Source organism: Notothenia rossii, assembly GCF_949606895.1.
Source record: "Notothenia rossii genome assembly, chromosome: 9".
Lineage (NCBI taxonomy): Eukaryota > Metazoa > Chordata > Actinopteri > Perciformes > Nototheniidae > Notothenia > Notothenia rossii.
The window spans coordinates 32,256,283-32,279,404 of record NC_136907.1 but is presented as its reverse complement, the minus strand read 5'-3'; the positions used below and the strand labels follow the sequence as shown (position 1 = coordinate 32,279,404).

The following is a 23,122-nucleotide window of genomic DNA, read 5'->3' as shown; positions in this document are numbered from 1 at the left end:
TGGGGATTGTTCACTGATGCCAAGAGACAGTGTTCTCATGTGTACACTGATGAATGTTATCCCGTGTTCACTACTGTCACAATTCCGTGGCTTTGTGACTCACTGTCAATGACTGTTCCATTGTCAAGCCTTCGAGAGAATACCCCAATGTCCCAAATCGATGAGCTATTTGACTTGGTTATTGGTCTTTGAATAACACTGTAAGAAACTCTCATTTGATTTGAATTTATGGGACTCATTCTCTTAAGGCCTAAACTACAAATAGACCAGGATTTCTTTTTTAAATCCACATCTCATGAGATGATAAAATATAGCCTAAAGGTGCATCATTTTGGAATCATCTACATATTTTGAGCATGACAGGTGCAGATACGCTTTGCTGAATCTCATGTTACTGGCATAGGAAATACTGCTGGCAGCTTTGCCTTTCATTAGAGAAAAAGCTAAAACTGTTAACACATTTGATATATGTCTGAGTATGAAGAGCCTTGCTTCACATTTACTGACAAAATATGTGCTATAGGCTGCATGAGTGATGTGATCCCCAGGAAGGGTGTCAAGGTGATATATTGTCACACTTTCCGTCTCCTGAGACATGAGCCAAGTCAACTGTGAGTAATACGAAGCCACAATATTTGACATATCATACATTTCAGGTAGAAAATAAAATAAAATAAATGGAACTGTGCTGTGCTTCCAACTGTTCACAGACTGGGCTCTGGGTGTTTCTGTGTGATGAAGGGCACTATAGTTAGCATGATTTACAATCCCAATTCAAGCTAAGTGACATTTGATAGCATAACTATTAAGGAGAAGCAGACGCATACAGTGATCATCAACAGTTAATAAACTGAAGCTTCATTTTCACATCCAATTTCACTCGCTGATAATTGGAATCCATCATTTTGAGTCTGCGGGATCAATAGGCAGAACCGATGTTGTTTAGTCGACTGGAGGCGTGTCATTTTGATAAATGGCTCAATCAGCTGAACCTGAGGAGGCTTATACCTTATGAGTCACACAGATCAGAAAAGTTGAGGGAGTTTTGACCACAGCAAAGGCACACTGCAAACATTCTGTTTTAAACAGAAATAATGTCATAATGGAACGCCAAGTTACGTATTGTAACCCTTGTTATATTAGCACAGGCGGAGCCCTCTACTGGACTCTATGGGTACTACCTTACCATGCCAGCATTCACCTACTGAGATTTCTATAGACCAGGGGTCGGCAACCTTTTCGATATGAAGTGCCATTTAAAAAAAAAAAAATTATCAGCGTGCCGACAATCGAGAATTATCAACGGGGGGGGGGGGGGGAGGGGGGTTGAGGAGCTTGACGCTCATGAACTATCAGCCGGAGGGCGGGGGGAGCCTCGCTGCGGGGAAGCAGTGTGTGGACCTGTCAACGAAACTTACACATTTACCACATTTAAATAATTGATTTAAACGGCATAATAATGACAATTGTCCGTTCTGTGATTCTCCAGAACACACATGTTATGATATTAGGGTCATGCAGAGTGAGATGAGATCGCTGTCCCTTTAAGAGAGAGAGAGGTGTGGCTTGTGCATGTGTGTGTGTGTGTGGATGGCAGAGCGACAGTGAGGGGGGAACGTGTGTATGTTTCTGGAAGTGAAATGAGGCAGCAGAAAAACAGAGGTCTGTGATGTATTTTGTGAAACAGAAGAACAGCTAAATAAATGCAACGGCCTCCCAAGAAGAGCTCACCTCTCTCCAGTCATTTAAGCTAAAGTGGGTAATTGAACCTTGTTGCTGCTCAACTCCTCGACTACGGTCTGGGAGCCGACAGGAAAGTTCAACACACAGATGGCCAGTCGGCCCCTTTGTAGCATATTATTTCGATGAACAGATCGCCACTGGGCTTTCAACTAAAGACACAGCCACGCAAAAATTGCGGAATTTGTCCAGCTCCTTATGGGTAGGCCTACTGCAATTTGTGAAGTGCTTTCCTCTGTGGTGAAACGATCAGCACTGCACCACGGAGGAAAGCGGCAGAAAGTCAGCGGGGCTGCGTTGCGTGCATGGCTTCCTTCTGCAGATAGACGCGCTCTGGCGGCGGTCTCGTTCAAGATCCGAAAATACAATTTAAATGTTATTGAACACTTATTCCACTTATTCCTTGTGTGCCACTGGTTACGGTGCCGCGTGCCAGGGGTTGCCGACCCCTGCTATAGACTATTGATTGGTTTAAATTGTGTGCAATGCTTTTGTATTTTTCCCCTTTGATTCGGAGAAACAAATATTTTTTCGGAGTAAAGGATGGCAGAAGACACTACACTACCCAGAATCCCCAGCTATTGTTTAGGAATACACCATGTGCTCTGTTTGACAAACCCCGTGATTAGTTCTCAAGCTCTGTGATTGGTTGACCTCCAACTGCATTCCTTATGAAAAAAAACGTTTCGTAAAAGATAAAATCATACTTTATTCAGCAGTGCTTGCTTTTCTCTTTGAAAGTCATCACATGAATGCATTGTAATAAAGGGTTTGGCTGCATTAAATATATTACACATTACATTTACATTACATTGCATTTAGCTGACGCTTTTATCCAAAGCGACTTACAATAAGTGCATTCGACCAGGAAGATACAACCTTTAAGAAAACAGAATCATATAAGTACATCAGGTTTCATAGAGCCAAACATTTCAAGTGCTACTCAACTGGCATTTAGAAAGCCAGCCCTTTATTAGTATATAAGTGCTTTGTTAGTAATTCTATCGCTCGAAGTGGAGTCTAAAGAGATGAGTTTTCAGTTTGCGTCGGAAGATGTGTAAGCTATCTGCTGTCCTGATTTCAATGGGGAGCTCATTCCACCATTTTGGAGCCAGGATAGCAAACCCACGTGTTTTTGCTGACGGGAACTTGGGTCCCCCTCGCAGTGCGGGTGCAGCGAGCTGTTTGGCTGATGCAGAGCGGAGTGCACGTGCTGGGGTGTACGGTTTAACCATGTCCTGGATGTAGGAAGGGCCAGATCCATTCACAGCATGGTACGCAAGTACCAGTGTCTTGAAGTGGATTCTAGCAGTTACTGGAAGCCAGTGAAGGGAGCGGAGGAGCGGTGTGGTGTGGGAGAATTTGGGAAGGTTGAAGACCAGACGAGCCGCTGCATTCTGGATGAGCTGCAGAGGTCGGATGGCACATGCAGGTAGACCAGCCAGGAGGGAGTTGCAGTAGTCGAGGCGTGAGATGACGAGAGCCTGGACCAGAATCTGCGCTGATGTCTGGGTCAGCTGGGGACGTATCCTCCTGATGTTGTAAAGCGTGTATCTGCAGCAGCGGGTTGTAGCAGCGATGTTTGCAGTGAAGGACAATTTGTTATCTAGGACCACACCCAGATTCCTTGCAGTCTGAGTCGGGGAAACAACAGAGGTGCCGATGTTGATTGTTAGGTCAAGAGTGGGACAATCTTTTCCCGGAAGGAAGAGCAGTTCAGTCTTGTCAAGGTTGAGCTTGAGGTGATGAGCAGACATCCACCGAGAGATGTCTGCTAGGCAAGCAGAGATGCGTGCGACGACCTGGGTCTCTGAGCGGGGAAAGGACAGAATTAGTTGGGTGTCGTCAGCGTAGCAGTGGTATGAAAAACCATGCGGGCTAATGACAGACCCGAGCGAGTTTGTGTACAGGGAGAAGAGGAGGGGACCAAGAACCGAGCCCTGAGGGACCCCTGTAGTTAATTGACAAGGGTCGGACTCGGACCCTCTCCAAGTAACCCTGTAGGTGCGGTCGTTGAGGTATGAGGTGAGGAGGGAAAGTGCAGTGCCTGAAACACCAAGTTCTTGGAGAGTGCGAAGGAGGATCCGATGGTTCACTGTGTCGAATGCAGCAGACAGGTCCAGAAGGATGATGACAGAGGAGAGGGAGGCTGCTTTAGCAGTGTGCAGTTCATCAGAGACAGCAAGGAGAGCAGTTTCTGTTGAGTGACCTGCCTTGAAACCAGACACATCTGTCCTAGTTCTTTATTTTGATTTATCTACAGAGATAGGCCTCAGAATAGACCGGAAACTATTCTTTTACCGATCGCTTTTGTGTTACAAATATCAAAACAATAACTAAATATATCCGTCGTATACTAAACCAGAAACAGCAGTATATTTTATTTAACACTGTAAACTTGACAGCTTTCTAACCCAAACCACCTACTGGTTAAAGCACGTTATTACACGTTTAGAGTAATGCAATGCAGGTAGATTGTGTTGCTTTTTAATGACTGTTTAAAATGCCTTTTTCTTAATGTCTTTTATTATTATTAACTACTTGTTACTTGTTGCTAGGGACGCTGCTATCGATATTGTGTTTCGCAACATGTTCTCTATCTATAATGGCACGTCTCTACTGGGAGTTGTAGTTTTAAGAGACGTTTTCGTATTTCCCATAATAAGAAGTTGCCAGTATACTGTGTACATCCCTGGAGGTTTAGGGGATAGGAAACGCTCAAATTTAAAGCATATAATTAATAAATGGGTGAAATTGCTTAATATATATTCCCACATGCCAGCTAAAGTCAGAAGAGCTTTATTTAACAGCTGGTCTTATGTTTGTGACCCCTCCTGTTGTTAATTGATAACATTACATTACATTAATTGATAAGCCTAAAACATGCACTTGTCAAGGTTCAGAGGCAAATATGGCAGTAGCCATCGATCATCTTAAGATAAGATATACTTCATTGATCCCAAGTTGGAAACATTTGCGTTACATCAGCATGTGTAACAGTTGTAAATATGCAGTGGTGTTTATTTGTAAATCATTTAGTATAATCACACAAATTCTGTATTTTATATTTAATAATTCTGTGTTCTTTATTTATTGAATGTTCAATACCTGACAAGGCCGGAGATGAAATATCTATATACATCCTATAAGAGTATAATATGTATAATATCAGTTCAAATAAGTGCTTCAACATAGTTAACATTGCTGGAGGTATGCACAAATATTGATAGATGTCTTGTAATGCGCTGTTGAGGAACCTGCGACCCAAGTTTTTCATTCATTGCATAACTACACCGTTTGTGTATGTCAATAAACCTTAGAAAATATTTAAATATTGAAAGGGATGTGCAAAATAGTCATTATATACAGTCTTTAATTAACTATTAGTAGAGAATAACGAGTAATGAATATACTTTAGGGCGACTGTGGCTGTGAGGGAGTGCGGTCGTCTTTCAACCAGAAGGTTGTGGGTTCGATCCCAGCCCATGCAGTCAACATCTCGATGTATCCTTGGGCAAGATACTTAACCCTGAGTTGCTCCCGATGGCATGGCCAACGGTGTGTGAATGTGTATGAATGTTAGGTCCTATAGAGTAAGGTACACTGCTCTGTATGAATGGGTGTGAATGGGTGAATGACATGTAGTATGTAAAGCGCTTTGAGGGGTCTTAAAGACTGGATAAAGCGCTATATAAGTACAGTCCATTTACCATTTACCATTTACTTTATAGGGATCCTATTAATATCTAATAATAAAAATAATGAAATTCAATCACATGGTTTAACCACCAGGTGTCCCTTTCTATCAGCTGTGCACCTGTATGGTGTAAATACAGCCTATCTACCAATTGGATCAAATATAAAAGTCAGCCGAATTAGTGTTGATCCTGCAAAGAGACGTATTGTGTGAAAGGAAATGTAAGATGTTGTTTAATTGCTGATATATTTATGAACCACGTCACATTTTCAGTGTTGGCGGCAGTTCCTCATGTTTTTCTAGAAGTCTTCTCATCAAGGCTCTATAAATAGAGAACTACGGCAGATATGTAATATTTAATGCAGCCGAACCGTGTATTACAATGCCGTTATGTGATGACTTTCAAAGAGAAAAGCAAGCACACTCGGAATAAAGTATTATTTTTTTTTTTTTAAATGTTTTCGGTCTATTTGTTAATGACGATGTGATGTGAGACTGGAATTGCACAGGGGAAAATAAGGTATCTTTAGATGCGGATTTTGTTAAACTAATACGTTTGCGCTGTGGACCAAAATTGACGGGGAAGGGGGTAGCAATAAAGATAACACCATTAAACAGTTACACAACATAACAGAAATAATATCGATAGCGGCGTCCCTAGCAACCACCTTGGTAACAATGAAAACGTTCTATAGACGCAATTTCCTGAAGTAATCTTCGTAATAACTAGCAAACTAAAGATCATGTACATCCACTGCACACATAATCTGAAATAACAACATATTTCTTGCATCAAATGACATCAAAACACATTTTAATGGCCAAACTAACTTTAAAATAGGCATTTTCCACCGAGAATAAAACGGAGTTCGGCCATGTTTTTTTTTTCTGCAGGTAGGAATTTGAAAATTACGTGACAGACGCCAGCCATTGGAATGAATGGTGAAACAAAACGGGGTTTGTCAAACAGAGCACAAGGTGTAGTCCTAAACGATAGCTGGGGATTCTGGGTAGTGTAGTGTCTTCTGCCATCCTTTACTCCGAAAAAATATTTGTTTCTCCGAATTGAAGGGGAAAAATACAAAAGCATTGCACACAATTTAAACCAATCAATGTTGTGTAATTAACAAGGATAATCTGGTGTTTTTTAGTCGATGAGTAGTGCAGATATCACTGTAAAATCAATCGACAGTAAGGGGAATACTTACTTCCGGGTGTACAATTCTCCGTTATCCAATGGGAATGGACGCTCACATTGCCTTTAAGAGCAGCCGACACAAACGAATGCCGTGCTTCCATGAGCGTCAAATCCCGCCGCAGATGGGAATACATTGCAATCAGTTGAAAGCTATTTGCGTCCCTTTATGAAGCTGAAGGAGCCTAGTAGCGTCACAACTGCACGCCACGGGACCCTGACCAAACGTCGCTCCTGGACGATTATGGAGTGAGAGTGTGTTGTCGAAAACAGTGCTGAGGGCTCCCCTGCGTTCGCTTATAGGCAGACAGGGAAAGTCCGCAGCTGTATGGGTTCACTATGCACCCTCTTTCCTGAGTCCCTAAAGAGCACGGGGAGAGCGCAAGTGCCATCTATGTCCCCACACTCAGACACTGACCCTGTGCAGAGTGTGTACGGACTATAGTATGGAGGGCTCTGCCCCTCCTGCCTCCAGGCAGGCAAGGGGAGCCCTTCAGCCCTGTAAGGGCCCAAAGCGCATTAAGTCAGCCCGCGACCCTCCAGGATTCCGGAGAAACGTAAGCACATTTACGCCCGGGGAGGGGGTCAGATGCCCACTGACCCACAGCTCCCCCCTCCCACCCCTCACCAGTCCTGTGTTGCCCCAGCAAGCACAGACGCTGAGAAAGAGCCAGACATATCCAAGAGATAAAACGTTATGAAGGGGGCTGGCGTTGACCAAGATGCCGCCGTGCATATATCCTCCACACTCACACCGTTGAATAAAGCTGTCGACGCAGCCACAGCTCGTGTGAAGTGTGCACGGACCCCTGTGGGACAGGCTCTCCCTGCCTGCTTGTAGGCGTGTGCAATGCCTCCGCAAAGCCAGCCTGCCAGGCGTTTCTTGGACAGACCTTTTCCAGTCACCCCGCCCCCGAAGCACACAAACCGCTGTTCAGTGCGTCTCAGGGTAGCTGTGCGCTCTACATAACATGCTAACGCGCGCACCGGGCAGAGGAGGTGTAATTTAGCTTCCCTGGCCCAACCATGGGATGGAAGACTAAATCCCCCCCAACTAAATAGCCCTCGACCTGAACGCACTCCTTAGGCTCTTGGGCACAAAGGAGGGGTTCGGTCTGAGTGTCGCCCCGCTCCGGTCACCCCGAATCAGTAAACAGCTCGGGTGCACCGACAGAGCGGTTAACTCGGACAATCTTTTGGCTGACGTTAAGGCAAGTAGCAACGCTGTCTTCCACGACAGTGCTCTGAGGGAGGAGAGCTCCAGAGGCTCTGTCACCAGAGCCTCGAGCACCAGCGGCAGGTCCCACTGCGGGGTGGAGGCGCGCACTACTGGGCGCAGCTTCCTGACCCCCTGTAAAAACCGCCACATGGATGAGAAAAGGCTGACCTGCCGTTGAATCCCTCATGACAGGACGAGATAGCTGTTGCATACACTTTACAGTAGAATGAGCAAGTCCTCTGTCCACCAATAACTGTAAAAAGGACAAAATAGAGCCTAACTCACAAGATGGGGGCTCTATTTTCCGCTCCTCACACCATCGCTGGAATCCAAGCCACTTCAGCCTGTAACAGGCTGTGGTGGATCCAGCTCTAGCTGCCTGGATAGACTGAATAACGCTGTCAGACAATCCACCCTGTCTCAGCCTGTCCCTCTTAGGAGCCAAGCCTAGAGAGGACGGCCCAGAGTGGGTAACGCCCCAATTGCACCTGCCTCTTGAGACATCGCCCCCCAGAACTGGGGAATCGCCCAGGGCTGGCCCACCTTCATCTGTGTCATCTCTGAGTACCACGGAGCCCCGACGCGATCCGGCGCTACTAGAATGACTGCCAGAAGTTCTTGCCTAACTCTCCCCAGGAGAGGGAGAATGAGACGCAGCGGTCCGTGGCCATAGCTCATGTGCAAACGCGTCCACCCCTAAAGGCGGGTCATCGCTTAGGGCCATGGAGAACCACAGGGCACAGTGGCTGTTGCGCCGGCTGGCGAACAGATCCACTTCCGCTCTCCCGAACTGGGACCAGATCTGCTTCACCACCTCTGGGTGAAGCGTCCATTCGCCTGGCAGGGGGCCACCCCTCAACATGAGGTCGGCCCCCCTGTTCTCCAGTCCCGGGATATGGAGGGCTCTCAGAGATAACACCACCTCTGAAGCCCATAACCACAGCCTCTCTGCTGTGGCCAACAAGGCGGCGGAGCGGACTCCGCCTTGCCTGTTGATATAAGCCACTGTGGTGCTGTTGTTGCTCCTGACCAATACATGTCTCCCTTGAATTAGGGGCATGAAATTCTGGAGGACTAACACTACCGCCCGTAGCTCTAGGAGGTTGCTGTGTCGTGTTTCTGTTAGAGACCAGCACCCACCTATAGCTCTCTTCAGGCAGGTCCCTCCCCATCATGTTCCCGTGAACACTGATGTAGGAGGTTACCCGTCCCAGTGGAGACCCCCTCCGGAGGCGCCCGGGAGACCCCCAGAACCGGAGGTTGCCCTCCACTGAGGGGGGGGGGGGTGGTCACCAGCCGCCGTTTGTGCCTCTTGGGATCCAAACGTAGGCTGGAGAACCACCTCTGCAGGCGGCGCATATGCGGGACCACAATGTGAGCAGCCATCATGAAACTCAAAGTCTGCATAACAGTTAAAGCTGTCACTGTCGCCCCCTGTCACAGCCTGTGAACCGCCCGGAGAAGGGACACACTTCAACGCCTGTTGGTGAGGTATGGGGGTGCTCTTTTTTCAATTGATTGCAAAGCCTAATTTGGTTAAGTGTGTGATCAATTCTGCTGTGCAAAGCATTGCCTGTTCCCTGGACACGGCCATGACTATGAGGTCGTCTAGGTAAAAGAAAAACTCTCATGCCGTGGGCGCGCAGCGGTTGAAGCGCAGTGGCCACCAAGGCCGGATTAGTACCTCCAGGGGCCCCTGGGCACTGAGCGCTCATGCATGCATGCCCCCCCCCCCCTCCCCCCAACCAGTGGCGGACCGAGGGAAAGAAGATGCCCAGGGTTTAATTGACAGACAGGCCCACTTAATGCGCGGCATATTGTATTTTTTTTCAATTTCGAGCAGCCCTCCGGCCCACGAACAGCATCGGCCCACCGGGAAAACTCCTGGTATTCCCGATGGCCAGTCCACAAAATGTGACATGAGTGAGGGTGGGGATGTGATTCGGCTATACACCGCCGCCGCGTAGTAATAAAGTTAAGCACATACATAGTGAGACGGTTTAGAAAATATATTAATTTGACCCTATAGAAAAGCTGTGTTATTTATGGTGAAGAGTGAGTCTCATTTGAAACAATGTATGATGAGTGAGGTTGTGCCACGAAAAAAAAAAAAAAATGTTTTTGTTAATCTTGTCACCGAGGGCCCTCTTTGCTCAAGGGCCCCTGGGCACTTGCCCAGGTTGCCCATATGGTTAATCCGGCCTTGGTGGCCACACATTTACTGAACGTGCGTGGGGATAGGGAGTAGCCGAACGGTAATCTGTTGAACTCGTAGGCTATCCCCGGGGAGGCAAAACGCAGACACTTTCTGTGCTCCGCAGCAATTTCCACATGAAATTATGCGTCTTTCAGGTCGATGGTGGTCAACCAATCGCCCGGTTTGCACTCGCCCCATTAACTGTTTTATAGTTAACATGCAGAATTTTCTGCAGGCAATGTAGCGATTCGGGCTGCAGGGATCTAGAATAGATCTGAATTCCCCTGTCTTCCTGAGAACCAGGAAGTACATGGAATAAAGACCATTTTCTTTGTGCTGAGGGTGCACAACAGACACAGCCTATTTATGAACCAGAGCCTGAATCTCTGCTGAGAGGAAACCAATCTCCTCCTGGGAAGACAGATTTCCTCTTGCATGCCCATAAAAGGAGGTGGGACGCTGCAAAACTGGAGTGAATAGGGCCGTTTCAGCGTCCTGTCCATCCACTTTGTTAGTACACAGCTGAGTTTCCATTCCCCATAACATTGTGTTAATGGACAAGCCCTCAGCTGTGGGGCCGCAGCTATCTCTGGTGACCCGTTCCGCCGCAAAACTCCCCGTGAAGGGAAGATTTGCCCATGGAGGGTCGACAAAGAAAAGGCTGATTATTCACTGAGGTCCATGAACGCACCGCTGTGCGCTCTTGTGTGAGCACGCCCTCCACCATAATGCTGTTTTTATCACTACGGTAAACAGCATTTAATCGGAGTCTTTATAGGCGTAGTGTGTTCTAATGAGGTCCCTAAACGCACCGCCACTCGCTCTTGTGTGAGTGCGGGCTCCGCCACAATGCAGCCTTTACCACTATGGAAAACTGCATTAATTGGAGTCTTTGCTCTAGGCTTAGTGTGTTCTCTGACAGCAATATACGCCGGCCATAATGTCCCTGCAACCGCATAGCTCTCTCCTTTAGATAGCACTCCCTGCGGTTCATCCCTCTCATCTGCGCATGCCCACTAGCCACCTCCTTTACAGGAGCTACAGCTGGGGCAGCGACTGGGGAATTTGTACGGTTAACATTGTGTGTAAGTTTAGCATTTGTGGAAACAAAAGACACTCAGATTTGGATACAGATCAACCTCATTCTCATTAGAAAACGTAGTGATCTGTGCATTATACAGGGAGGCGGGATTCGCCCTCTCTTCCCGGGCGGAGAGATTTTTTCCCCCCGCCAGGCCAGTCAGATCCGTGAAGACGGGCAGCCCGTCCCCGTGAGCGCCGGCACCATGGGGGGGGGCCGAAGAGGTGGAGTGCGCCGCGGGCACGAGATCTCCGTACCGGCACCTCTCCCCTCGTCTGCAAGCCTGTGGAGGAGCGCGCTGCGGTGACTCTTCTCTCTACTGAGGTCTTTGAACGCACCGCGGCCCACCGTCACAATGCAGTCTCTTTGAAACGGACATTATGGGGAAAAGTGGAATTGTGGAGAGAGATTACTCTTACTCTGGGATAAATGCACTCGTTCTCACTGAATTCATTTTTCCCCACACACATCACTCTAGAACTAGAGTTTTCAAACGTAAACCACCGTTCCCCTGCGGAGGTCCCTGAACGCACCGCGGCCACTCTCACGAAGCTGCGCGCCCACGTATAAATGCTGTATTTCCCATTCAACGGTGAAATGCATTAATCGGAGCTATTATACCAGGCAAGGTGTGTTTTCTGACAACAGCACGCCGGCAATAGCGTCTCTTGAACCCGCACAGTGCTTTGACAGCACACAGTTTATTCCACTCACGTGCACACGCCCACCTGCTGGCTCCCTATACTGGGGTTTACAGCGGGGGCGGGGAGTGTAGGACGGTGTTTCTTCCGCTGGGGATGGGCAAGAATCCGCCACGCTGCGATTACTCCTTATCCCGTGAGTAAGGAGATCGATCCATAGAGCCCTTCCGTAAAGACGGGGGTTCCCAGGAGATCAACACGGTCCTCTTTGGCACTGAGAAAATGAAAGTCCAACCAATTAGTGATGTGTCGGTCGCGAACGAGCCGATTCTTTTAAACGGCTCTTTGGTACGAACGAGGGGAACCGAGTCGTACTTGGTGAGAGCCGTTCTTGTTAATTGTTCAATTGTTGGTCCGCACTCACTGCCTGCCAAAATCCACTCGCCTTTTAAAAAGCTTGATTTTGTTCCCCAAACGTCTTCTGTGAAGACCAGCCCCTACTCTGATTGGTAGGTTTCAGCACGAGAAGTGAGATGGGGTGGGTCTTAACGGAATACGCGAGAGAGAGAGGAGTCAAAACAAGTGGTACAGGACAGGTAGACGGCGTGTTTTTCGAATGGAAAATGAGCCAAATGCGAAAACGCAGCAGCATTTGGATGCACTTCAACCAAAACCCAGGCAGTGATAAAGCGCACCATTTGTAAAAAGCAAAATATCCTTTAAAGCAGGGTCAACAAATAATCGCAACTAATATTAAGAGTTGCATGAATTTCATTCCAGGCAAGGCAACTTTTTTTTACTATTTATTATTATTGAGTTATTTAAAATCTACTTTATAGCTTGTAGTAACTCACGGGAGGCTTCTTTTATTTTATTTGTATTCATAATAATTTGCATTTTTCGTTAGAATGTATTACGGCAACCCTGTCTCCTAAAAATTACGTTCCCACAGAACTAAACTGCATTCTCAATTACGTTTAGCTAGAAATGTATTTTCTCCCACGTTACGTTCGTTATGAACGTATCTCAAATACGTTTATTTTCTACATATCTTCTAGAAACATATTTTCTACCAAGTTATGTTTCTTATGAACGTATCTTAAAGACGTTTATTTTCTACATATCTTTGCCATTTATTGTCTTGCTTATAATAATAGTCATTTATAAATATCATTTTAGAGCACACATTTGAAATAAGTAGGCGAGGCTGTAATTTCGCCAGCTGTTACTCTCATGATCGAGGCAGAAAATAATAGTTTTATCATGCCAAAAAGCTGCCGTGTCGTTTATTGCACCTCAAACATTAAAACAAATCCAGAGTTACGTGTTTCTGTACTTCCTCTAAGAAGAAAGGACAGTAACACAAGGTCTCTGTGACGCAAGATGTGGTGTTGTTAATGCGATATGATATCCGAAAGAAAAAAATGCAGTTTAGGATGGCCGAAGACACTACACTACCCATAATCCCCAGCTATCGTTTGAGATTACAGTCCCGTTTACAAACCCCGTGATTAATCTTCAAGCTCTGGGATTGGATGTTGGAGTGGCAGTGCGCCAAGGTTACTCCGAGCATCAAGCTCTTTGAAATGGAACGAAACCACGGCAGACTATTCGAAATTGGACTTGAACGCCCCCCCAGACCTACACATGCTGGCTATTGTGTTTCGCATGTTCACAACATGTTCTCTATGGCACGTCTCTACTGGGAATTGCAGTTTTAAAAATACGTTTTTGTTTTTCCCAAAATTAGAAGTTGACAGTATTAAACAGCCCTGGAGGTTTAGGCAATAGGAAACAAATTGGTGTGTACAAATGTAAAACATGTAATTACTGAATGGGTGAAAATCGCTTGTGTCCATAATGGGCAGTATTAATATATACCCCCATGACAGCTCATTGTTACTTTGTAATTCTACTCCACTACAATTCAGAGGTTAACCTGGTATTTTTACTCCACTACATTTATTTGAGTTACTTTGCAGATTCTGAATAATGATGTGAAATATAAACAACCCTTAAATCAGACTTTAGTTACACCTGAGTAAAATTCAGGGAAGGTGATTGTCAAGTGCCAACAATCAGGAGAGATATTTGATAGTTGGTGCTTGAGAAGACTAAACATTTATCTGCAGATCCCTATAAAGTATATTCATTACTCGTTATTCTCTACTAATAGTTAATTAAACACTGTATATAATTGCTATTTTGCACATCCCTTTCAGGATTTCCTAAGGTTTATAGACATATCATATACACAACTACAGTGTAGTTATGCAACAGTGCATTACAAGACATCTATCAATGTGTGTGTACCTCCACCATTAAACTGTCAAATTCTGCACATTTCTTATACTATCTACATACATAAGAGTATAATTAATGTGTATAATATCAGTTAAAATAAGTGCTTCAACATAGTTAACATTGCAGGAAAGCAATATATTAGACGTTAAGTACTTTGTCAGGCTTAATATATCTATCTGTAGATAGATACCCCCAAAGCTTTTTTCTTATTTGAAAGAAGACCTTAACCTAAAGTACTCTTAAATGTGTTAATAAAGGTTAATTAGTTTGTCTGTTTTGCACATCCTCATATTAATATCTTTGTACATCCAGCACTAAACTGTATTATTGTAGAGATCACTTACAGTATCTTCTTGATTTTTTATATTATATATTTCTATCATTGACCTTCTACTTTCCCCCTATGAAAGTATGTACTCTTAATATTTTTTAAATCAAATAACAATATTCAACAAAAATAATTCAATAACATGCTTTAACCACTAGGCGGTGCACACAGCATACTAATAATAACTTTTATTGTATTATTAGTGTAGGACACTTATGTATGTATAACATCGGAAGATGTGTAGTTTACTAGTTTTATTCATGTTTTTACATAATTTTACAGGATATTGCTATACTATTTCTCATGTTTTACTTCTACACATTAATATCTGATTTGTAAAACATCACAGACAGAAAGGCATATCCGTCATTTAATGGTAAGCTATTGAAAGATTCCATAGATGTGTCTCCCATCACCCAAATCCCCTGACTATTCTCTCAACTCAGTATTTACATTCTTATATTCAAAGAAAATCAGTAATATCTTTAAAAACAACAAGTCCTTTTCTATCAGCTGTGCACCGTTATGGTGTAAATATAACCTATCTACTAATTGGATCAAATATAAAAGTCAGCCGAATTACTATTGATACTGCAAAGAGACGTATTTTGTGAAAAGAAAGGCAAGATATTGTTTAATTGTTGATATATTTATGATCCACGTCACATATTCAGTTTTGGCGGCAGTTCTCATGTTTGTCGAGAAGTCTTCTCATCAGGGCTCTATAAATAAAGAACTACGGCAGCTGTGTAATATGTAATGCAGCCAAACCGTGTATTACAATGCCGTTATGTGATGACTTCCAAAGAGAAAAGCAAGAACACTCGGAATAAAGTATTATCATAATTTTTTTTTATGTTTTCGGATATCATATCGCATTAACATCATATCCCAACATGCATTGCGGCTAAAACATCCAATCAACGAGCTTCAAGCTGAGGATCTTGGGTAATCTGTTCAGTGGGTTTTTGGTGTGTAATGCTCAAAATGTCCCTTATAGGCCTACGTCTGTTTCCGGTGACTTTATTTACGGCTAAAAAGCATGCTAAAAAGCCTAGGATTATAGAATCAAACGAATAAATAAAAACAAGGATAATTGTGTTTTATTGTTGAGTAAATAACAGTGTGTTATTTAGAAAAGAATAACAAATTAGAAGGAAATAAAGATTTTTAAAAAATACAGATTTCAGTATTTTGAGGCTCTGAGCCCCATTTCTTTTCCTCACAGACGGCAAAAAAAAGTCCGACATTATACGATTTAAAATAAAAACAAACAAATAAAAAGATAAAACACTGGCATACTTTACATTAGAATAAATAGAATGGTTTTGAATAATATATGAGTAAAATCTACGTCACTTTACAGCCCCGCCCATTTTTGGAGAAACCAACGCTGTCATTTGAACGGCGATCAAGCCTGAAGCCACAGAGATCTTCTTTTACTGTCCTTTCTTCTTAGAGGAAGTACAGAAACACGTAACTCTGGATTTGTTTAAATGTCTGAGGTGCAATAAACGACACAGCAGCTTTTTGGCATGATAACACTATTATTTTCTGCCTCAAACAATGGCCACTTGGCAAAATTACAGCCTTGCCTACTGATTTCAAATGTGTGCTCTAAAATGATATTTATAAACGACTATTATCATTATTATAAGCAAGACAATACATGGCAAAGATATGTAGAAAATATACGTATTTGAGATACGTTCATAACGAACGTAACGTGGAAGAAAATACGTTTCTAGCTAAACGTAATTGAGAATGCAGTTTAGTTCTGTGGGAACGTAATTTTTAGGAGACAGGGTTGTACATCTAAAGAACTGGAAAATGTTGCTTCCTCTGTCAAATAAGTCGCAGCTGATGTTTTCTCTTAAATTGTGAAATAAAACCACATGACACTGTAAAGTGCACAAAAAGGATCTGAGGGTGAAGCTGATAATGTATACTTCTCATAACCATTTGGGCCAAATTAAACTCTTTAGAAATCTCATTTTTCACAAATACTAAACTGCCAGAATATCAAGGCATTTAAGGTTAACTATATAAGCTGCTGAAAGGAAAAAGCAATTGTGTTTCTAATGCTACTTAAATGTAATTTAAATGAGCTGATAAGACCGTTTCATGACATTTCATTTGCAAAATTGGGTGTCAAATTACACAATACTCAGCAATTCTTTAAATTGGACTGACAAATGGTAAATGTTGCTCAGGTATCATCAAGCACCGTCATAATAACAATTGTCCAGACTAATGTTAAAGAGAAGGCCTTTAGTGCTTCAAGAATGTTAAACTTGAGATTCTTGTGCAAGCCAGAATATAATCAATCAATCAATCAAATGATACAGTATATAGCCCAATATCCAAAACGACATGTTGGTCTTAGGGGGCTTTACAGTTTGAGACTACTATCCTATGACTCTCGCATAATTCAAGGGAAACTCAAAATGTTAGAAAACACAATATGTCTAGATATAGTGACGCAAATTAAGATGGACGTCTGGCAGCACCACAGCCACAATTCACTTTAACAACTAAACTCGAATGTTACATCTAACTTACCTTTTTTATATTCCTCGAGCTTACTTTTGCTCAAGTGTTGTGGAATGTCCTTCACCTGCCTGAACTCACACTGCACAGGGTCCTGATTCCCTGTTCTTTACAGACATCGTACATGAAGGCAAATCGTGTACACTGATTTATAGTTCAATTTTCCATGATAAATAAAAGATGAACAAACTAACAGCCACACACACACACACACACACACACACACACACACACACACACACACACACACACACACACACACACACACACACACACACACACACACACACACACACACACACACACACACACACACACACACACACACACACACACACACACACACACACACACACACACACACACACACACACACACACACACACACACACACACACAAAAAGCACTTTGAAACTTTAAAGTGGTCTCTCCCAACACTCTCCTTTCTATCAACAGTGACTGCCAAGGTGCCCTTAAGCCAGGCAGGTAATAGCAGCGTCTCAGTGTGTAGATGAAATAAAGTGGACAGGTCCCAGGTGTAAAGGTACGTACAGAATGTGTATGAACGTGAAACAGGGCAGCACTGAAAAAGAACATGCACACTCAGCAAATCTCTAGCTACAAGAATAAAGGAGAGAAAGTAAAGTGTTGCATTACTTGGGGCTAACACTTTTCCACAAAATGCTCAAAATACAAAATAGAGTTCATGATTACATTGAAATTAAAATGATAAGTCTGGGAAAAGTGCAAAATCCTAAAGGAATCGTCTTTGTCAGAATTGTGCTAATCTTCATCTCTTTAATTAACGAATCAGACAAATGTACAAATAGTAACCAATCGTCACCTCAATAGAGTGCTGATTAACATGCCATTTCAATGTGTGAAAACATTACCTTCTACATGTGGTGTCCAGACATTAATGTTAAGTGAATTTATTTTATTTAAGTATTTGTCTTGTGACTTCCTGTTTTATTTTGTAGTAACCTCTCCCTCTCGTTTCAGATCACTTAACTTCCTCCCTTTGTGTGTTTCCCGCTGCTGTGATTGTCAACCCCGCCCTGATGATACTGTAATACTGAACTTGGATCATTTTGACACAGATTCATAGAACAATCTGTAGCATGTGCATGTCCTTTAAATTACATTACATTTAGCTGACGCTTTTATCCAAAGCGACTTACAATAAGTAAGAATAAACCATATTTCCAGTTGTTAAATTGCACACACACATACAAGTCACACGCTGAGTGTAAATTGCAGTTTGAGGTCCACATTTGGCAACACAAGAGTCAACAGTGAACACTCACGTAAAACATGCAATATCAAGATATTCACCCCCCAGCTGAGGGATTCACATTTTTTATTTCTTATTTGAATTTCCAATTTTGTTTAATAGTATTTTTCCAACCTACAGCACATTCTGTATTGGTCATATGTTCAGTTAAGCTAAACTCAAATGTGCCTTGCAGGGCTGTGGTTTGTTAATTTATTTTTTATCAATCCATGTGATGTGGATATGATGAAAGTTCCACAATACATACATATCAATTGTGTGATGAGTTTGTTGTTATGCATTATTAATAACAAGACTTGGAACCTGAGTTAGGAGAATAAAATGAAATGCAAACTCCCATGCAGCACATTCTTCCCCTGTCAGCCTGCTTCACATTATTTCCTCCACGTAATCCCTTTAAGCCCCTGTCACACTGTCCTGAAATTGACACCAGATGGACACACGATAAAGGAAATGTTCAAATTCGGCTCTGATCTTAGCAACATCGGGCCATTCGTGAGGGCATCTTAAGCCATCGTATGACTGCCGGTGGAGTTTTTCAGGCTCCGGCAGCAACTTCGTGAGCGGCAACTTGGTAAGGCACTCGTGAGGGCATCTTGTCAAGTTGTGTCATCTTCTTGTTATCATCGGTGCCATCGGGCATTCACCCTCACTCTGATCGGGGTGAATGCCCGATGGCACCAATGATAACAAGATGCCCTAACGATGGCCTTACGAAGGGCAAAATGTACACAAAAATTCTACACGAAAATGAACCTTCGCAAGGTCCTTCTGCAATTTGTTGGCATGCCAAAGATTTTGCCACTGCTCACGAAGTTGCTGCCGGTGCCTGATAAACTCCACCGGCGGTCATACAAAGGCTTAAGATGCCCTCACAAATGGCCCGATGTTGCTACGATCAGAGCCGAATTTGAACATTTCCTTTATCGTGTGTCCATTTGGTTGTTTTTTGCACAACAAAATCATGTAAACATATTATGTAAATAACCCAATTTGTGTTCTGTGAAACTGAAAAGGATATAATATATTATTTTGAAGGCGAGTTGACAGGAAGTTGTTGTTGCTATGGAAACAACATGACGGAGAAAACTTAATATCTTCTACATATAAAGATGGAGAAAGTAAAGAACAAAGTAGGAAAATATCAGTACAGTATCATAGTACTTTAACATAATTGTGTTACTTTCATTGCAGTTGTATGTCTTAAATGTAATGTAAATGTTGCCTTCGTGTGTGGTTCGGGGCCATCTTCGTGCGAAATTCACAATTCAATATTCGTGTGTCCATCGGGTGTACATTTCGGGACAGTGTGACAGGGGCTTTAAGGGGAGAAATCCTATTTCTCTCACTTCAGGTGCTTTAGGCTCATATTTGCATTTTCAGTTCAGCCTCATTTGACAGCACTTCTGTGGGAACAAAAGTAACTTAAAATGACAAGTGGGTTGAAAATTCTTCCCACTACTCAGGCACATAAAATGACAGCATGAAAAGGTGGCGCTATAGCAACCAAGTCTGTCTCCATTAAGTTCTGAGGAATACAGTTGGCTTACATTCAAACCATTTACATTTCTCAATTCAACTACATCTTTACTCCAATGGCCCTCTGCTCTAAAACGACCACCTACCTTCTCAGAAAAAAGTTTGTATACCCAAAACTTTTTCAAGATCAAATATTGCTGTCACTCGGTTTTGAGATAACACACATTTTTTACCTCTGTACATCCTACATGAATGCTCACCGATGACAATGGTCTCATGTGATTAAATCCTAACGTTGTGCACGTCTTTGGTTGAAATGCCTGATGTACACTGTCCTGTGGGTATTTGGTCACTTTAGACATTACAGAATAATGCCCAATCCAGCATCATGAATTGGTGGATGGCTACAATTTGGTAATGATGGAAAAAGTAGAGTTTGGCATAATAGAAGAAAACAAACCAAAATTCTAAGCATTACCAATCTTAAACTTTAAAAAAAAAAAATCCATTGAATAATTGCCTGGCTTAGTGCAACCTACTGTAAGGTCAATTCCTATAAGGAAAATATGCTGAATCACTCTTCATGCAAATGCTACCAAAATTGCTACAAAGAACAACAACAAAAAAAGCCATTCTTTGTATACTAGTCATTCTGATCAGTCTGCAGTGAGAGTCAGTTTACTGTAATCATGCTAATTATGCTGCGAACTCAACCTTTTATTTTGTTTTCCAAATATTGGATCTTGATATTTTATTTTTAAGTGCTCATCAAACTGTTGGATACTGATCAGTGCCATTTGAGGCTATATTTCTTTTTTAATATAATTCTGTCTGATTATTGATTTGCATTTAAACCAAGCTTAGTAAAAATATGTGTACATTAATGCCAAACAAATATGTACGGAAACCTGATTTTTAGAAAACACCACTCTGTGACTTGATATTTAATATACTCAAACTAAAGATTTATTGTATAGTAATTCCTGCAGAAAATCTTTGATATTATTAATGTAATATCTCCAAATATTGTTGAAAAATGTGTGAGGTGAAGTTGACTTTCTCTCATTCCTTGGAGAGAAAATTCCCTTAAGAGGAAAGCTTATCCATAAACTTGAAATAAAACTTATCTTCTGTGGGTGTCCCAACCAGCCTCACAGATGAAGTGTGGACAGAGGGAGAGAAAAGGTATGAGCTCTGTCTCAGCAGAGCCTCAGTCTGTTCTAACAGGAGCATGTAAACACACACTTACAGATAACAGAGAAAATAGAAGAAGTCTTACCTGGGAACACCAGCACAGCAAACACCCACGACAGGATGATGAAACATGCCGAGTTATACATACTTCCTAAACACAGCTGACTCTGATCTGCTGGAGGGTTTTAAAGATGCTCTTCTCCACAGCAGGGCTTCAGAGAGCTGCACACTTTGCCTTTTTTCTCCTCTCCTGTCTTTTTCCAAAACGTTCCAATTTGGACAGCTTTCAGCCCCCCAGCAGGTTGTAGTGAAGACGCTTTAAATCCAGAGCAAGTAGTAGTTGTGGGCACAGAGAGGCTGACTGCTCGCAGTCTGTGTCTCACTCTCCTCCCTCACTACAGCACACAGGGACCAGAACCCTGCAGGATGGGGGGCGGGGGGGAGGGGCTCTGCTCGGCTGCCATTGGCTAAAGCTTCTGCCAATCACCCAGGAACAGTCCTAGCTCTTTTTTCTGCTGCTCTGAATCCTTAACTATGCTTTCTTTCTCTGCCCTCTGACCAATCTAAAGCAGGATTAAAACTAGATGAGGAAGGATTGTTATTTAATGAAGACTTAATAAAAGCGTCCACCCAATTAATGCAGAAAGGGATCTTAGATCGGGGCAATTCTCAAAAACAATGATCTCTTGTCCACAATGTGCAATGATAAGGAACGAGACTGAATATGTTGTTCTTTACAGTGGTTAGCATCTTAACCTGATGCACATTAGCCAAACCTATACACCTATATTACAATGACACTCTCTACAGCTAAATCCACATACTATGCAGGTCTTATCAGCTCTGGCAAAGGGAATACAAGGGCCCTGTTCTCTAGCATCAACAACATTCTAAAACCACCGGACCCTCTTGCACCTCATCCAGTATTTTTTTATAACAAGAAACACAGGATTCACCAGCAACTGTGTCAGGGTGAGTGAAGCAGGCAGGACCCAAATGCAGATTTCACAGATAATACCTTTACTTCAAGGCTAAACTAGAACAAACAGAACACAACCCTGTGAACACAGTCCAACTACGACAAGGAACTCATAAAGACTAACAGAAAACACTAGGGATGTAACGATATACCGAATATCGCGGTATCGCGGTAAATAAATTTCCCAATACCGTCGTGAGACTGACAAAATCTACCGCGATTTTTAAAAAATAATAATTTTTAAAAAATATATTTTTTTTTTAAAACACTTTTTTTTTTTTAAACCTTTATTTAACCAGGTGGTCCCATTGAGATCATCGATCTCTTTTTCAAGAGAGACCTGTCCAACATGGCAGCAAGTAGGTTACAACATGAAAATAAAACAACAGATAACACAAAAGGACATCGTATTTACAGGGCTACATTTACACACCTAGAGACATTGACAAGTACCAACCATATAGTTATATCTCGCCATGTCAATAAGCCTGGCGTTAGACTTTTTCGCTGTCCGTCATTTTGACAGACAGGATCGTAAAATATCCGTCATAATCCCTTATTACCCGTCGGGTCTGAACAGTTCACGATAGAGCATGCTCGTGAACTGTCAACGGGGGGTGGGGGGGGGGGGCGGTGTTATGCCGTGTGTGCATGCACCTCGCGGGACGCGCACAGCGTGAAGCAAAACCTCCCAGACATGTATTGATCTGTACGGCAAAGTACGGTTTGGGAACTATATCATTTCCTTTTGGAGGGCATGCATAACACGGCATAACACCAGAGCCTCGCTGCGGGGAAACGTTGGCGCTGTTCCGAGTTTGTTCTAATCTGTCAAAATGACAGACTGCTTTCAGATTTTTCCGTCATTGTTAAATAAAATATTCGGTTAACGCGACCACTGGTGTCCCAGCAACATCAGTACCAAGCGAGAGAGTTGTTTCCAGAGCAGGGGATATTGTAAATGCCCAAACACCCCAGCTTATAAATACCTGGAAATGTGGACATTCTCATATTCCTAAAAACCTGTCTGATGATGCTGAGTGAGTGACTAGTGAGTTTGAGTTGAGTTACTTGAAAAACTAAAGTGAAACTTGATTTATTTTATTGCAGGGTCTGATTATTAAATGTCCTTGTTTATTTGTGAGATGCAGTGGCATAAAGAAAATGCTTACTTTGTTGGGTAGTACCAGTAGGTACAAAAACACTGGTTTTCTTGTTCCAGTC

At 42.8% G+C, this 23,122-nt stretch overlaps 1 protein-coding gene across 1 annotated transcript in view; it reads right to left on the bottom strand.

Annotated features, from left to right (window-relative positions):
* The window catches only part of opcml (opioid binding protein/cell adhesion molecule-like), a 641,537-nt gene extending 620,241 nt beyond the window's left edge, over positions 1 to 21,296 (bottom strand). The window contains exon 1 of the mRNA XM_079651662.1: positions 21,005 to 21,296. Within this exon, the coding sequence (XP_079507788.1) occupies positions 21,005 to 21,065 (61 nt within the window). The 5' untranslated portion in view covers positions 21,066 to 21,296. The remainder of the gene's footprint in view (positions 1 to 21,004) is intronic.
* Positions 21,297 to 23,122: the final 1,826 nt, after the last annotated feature.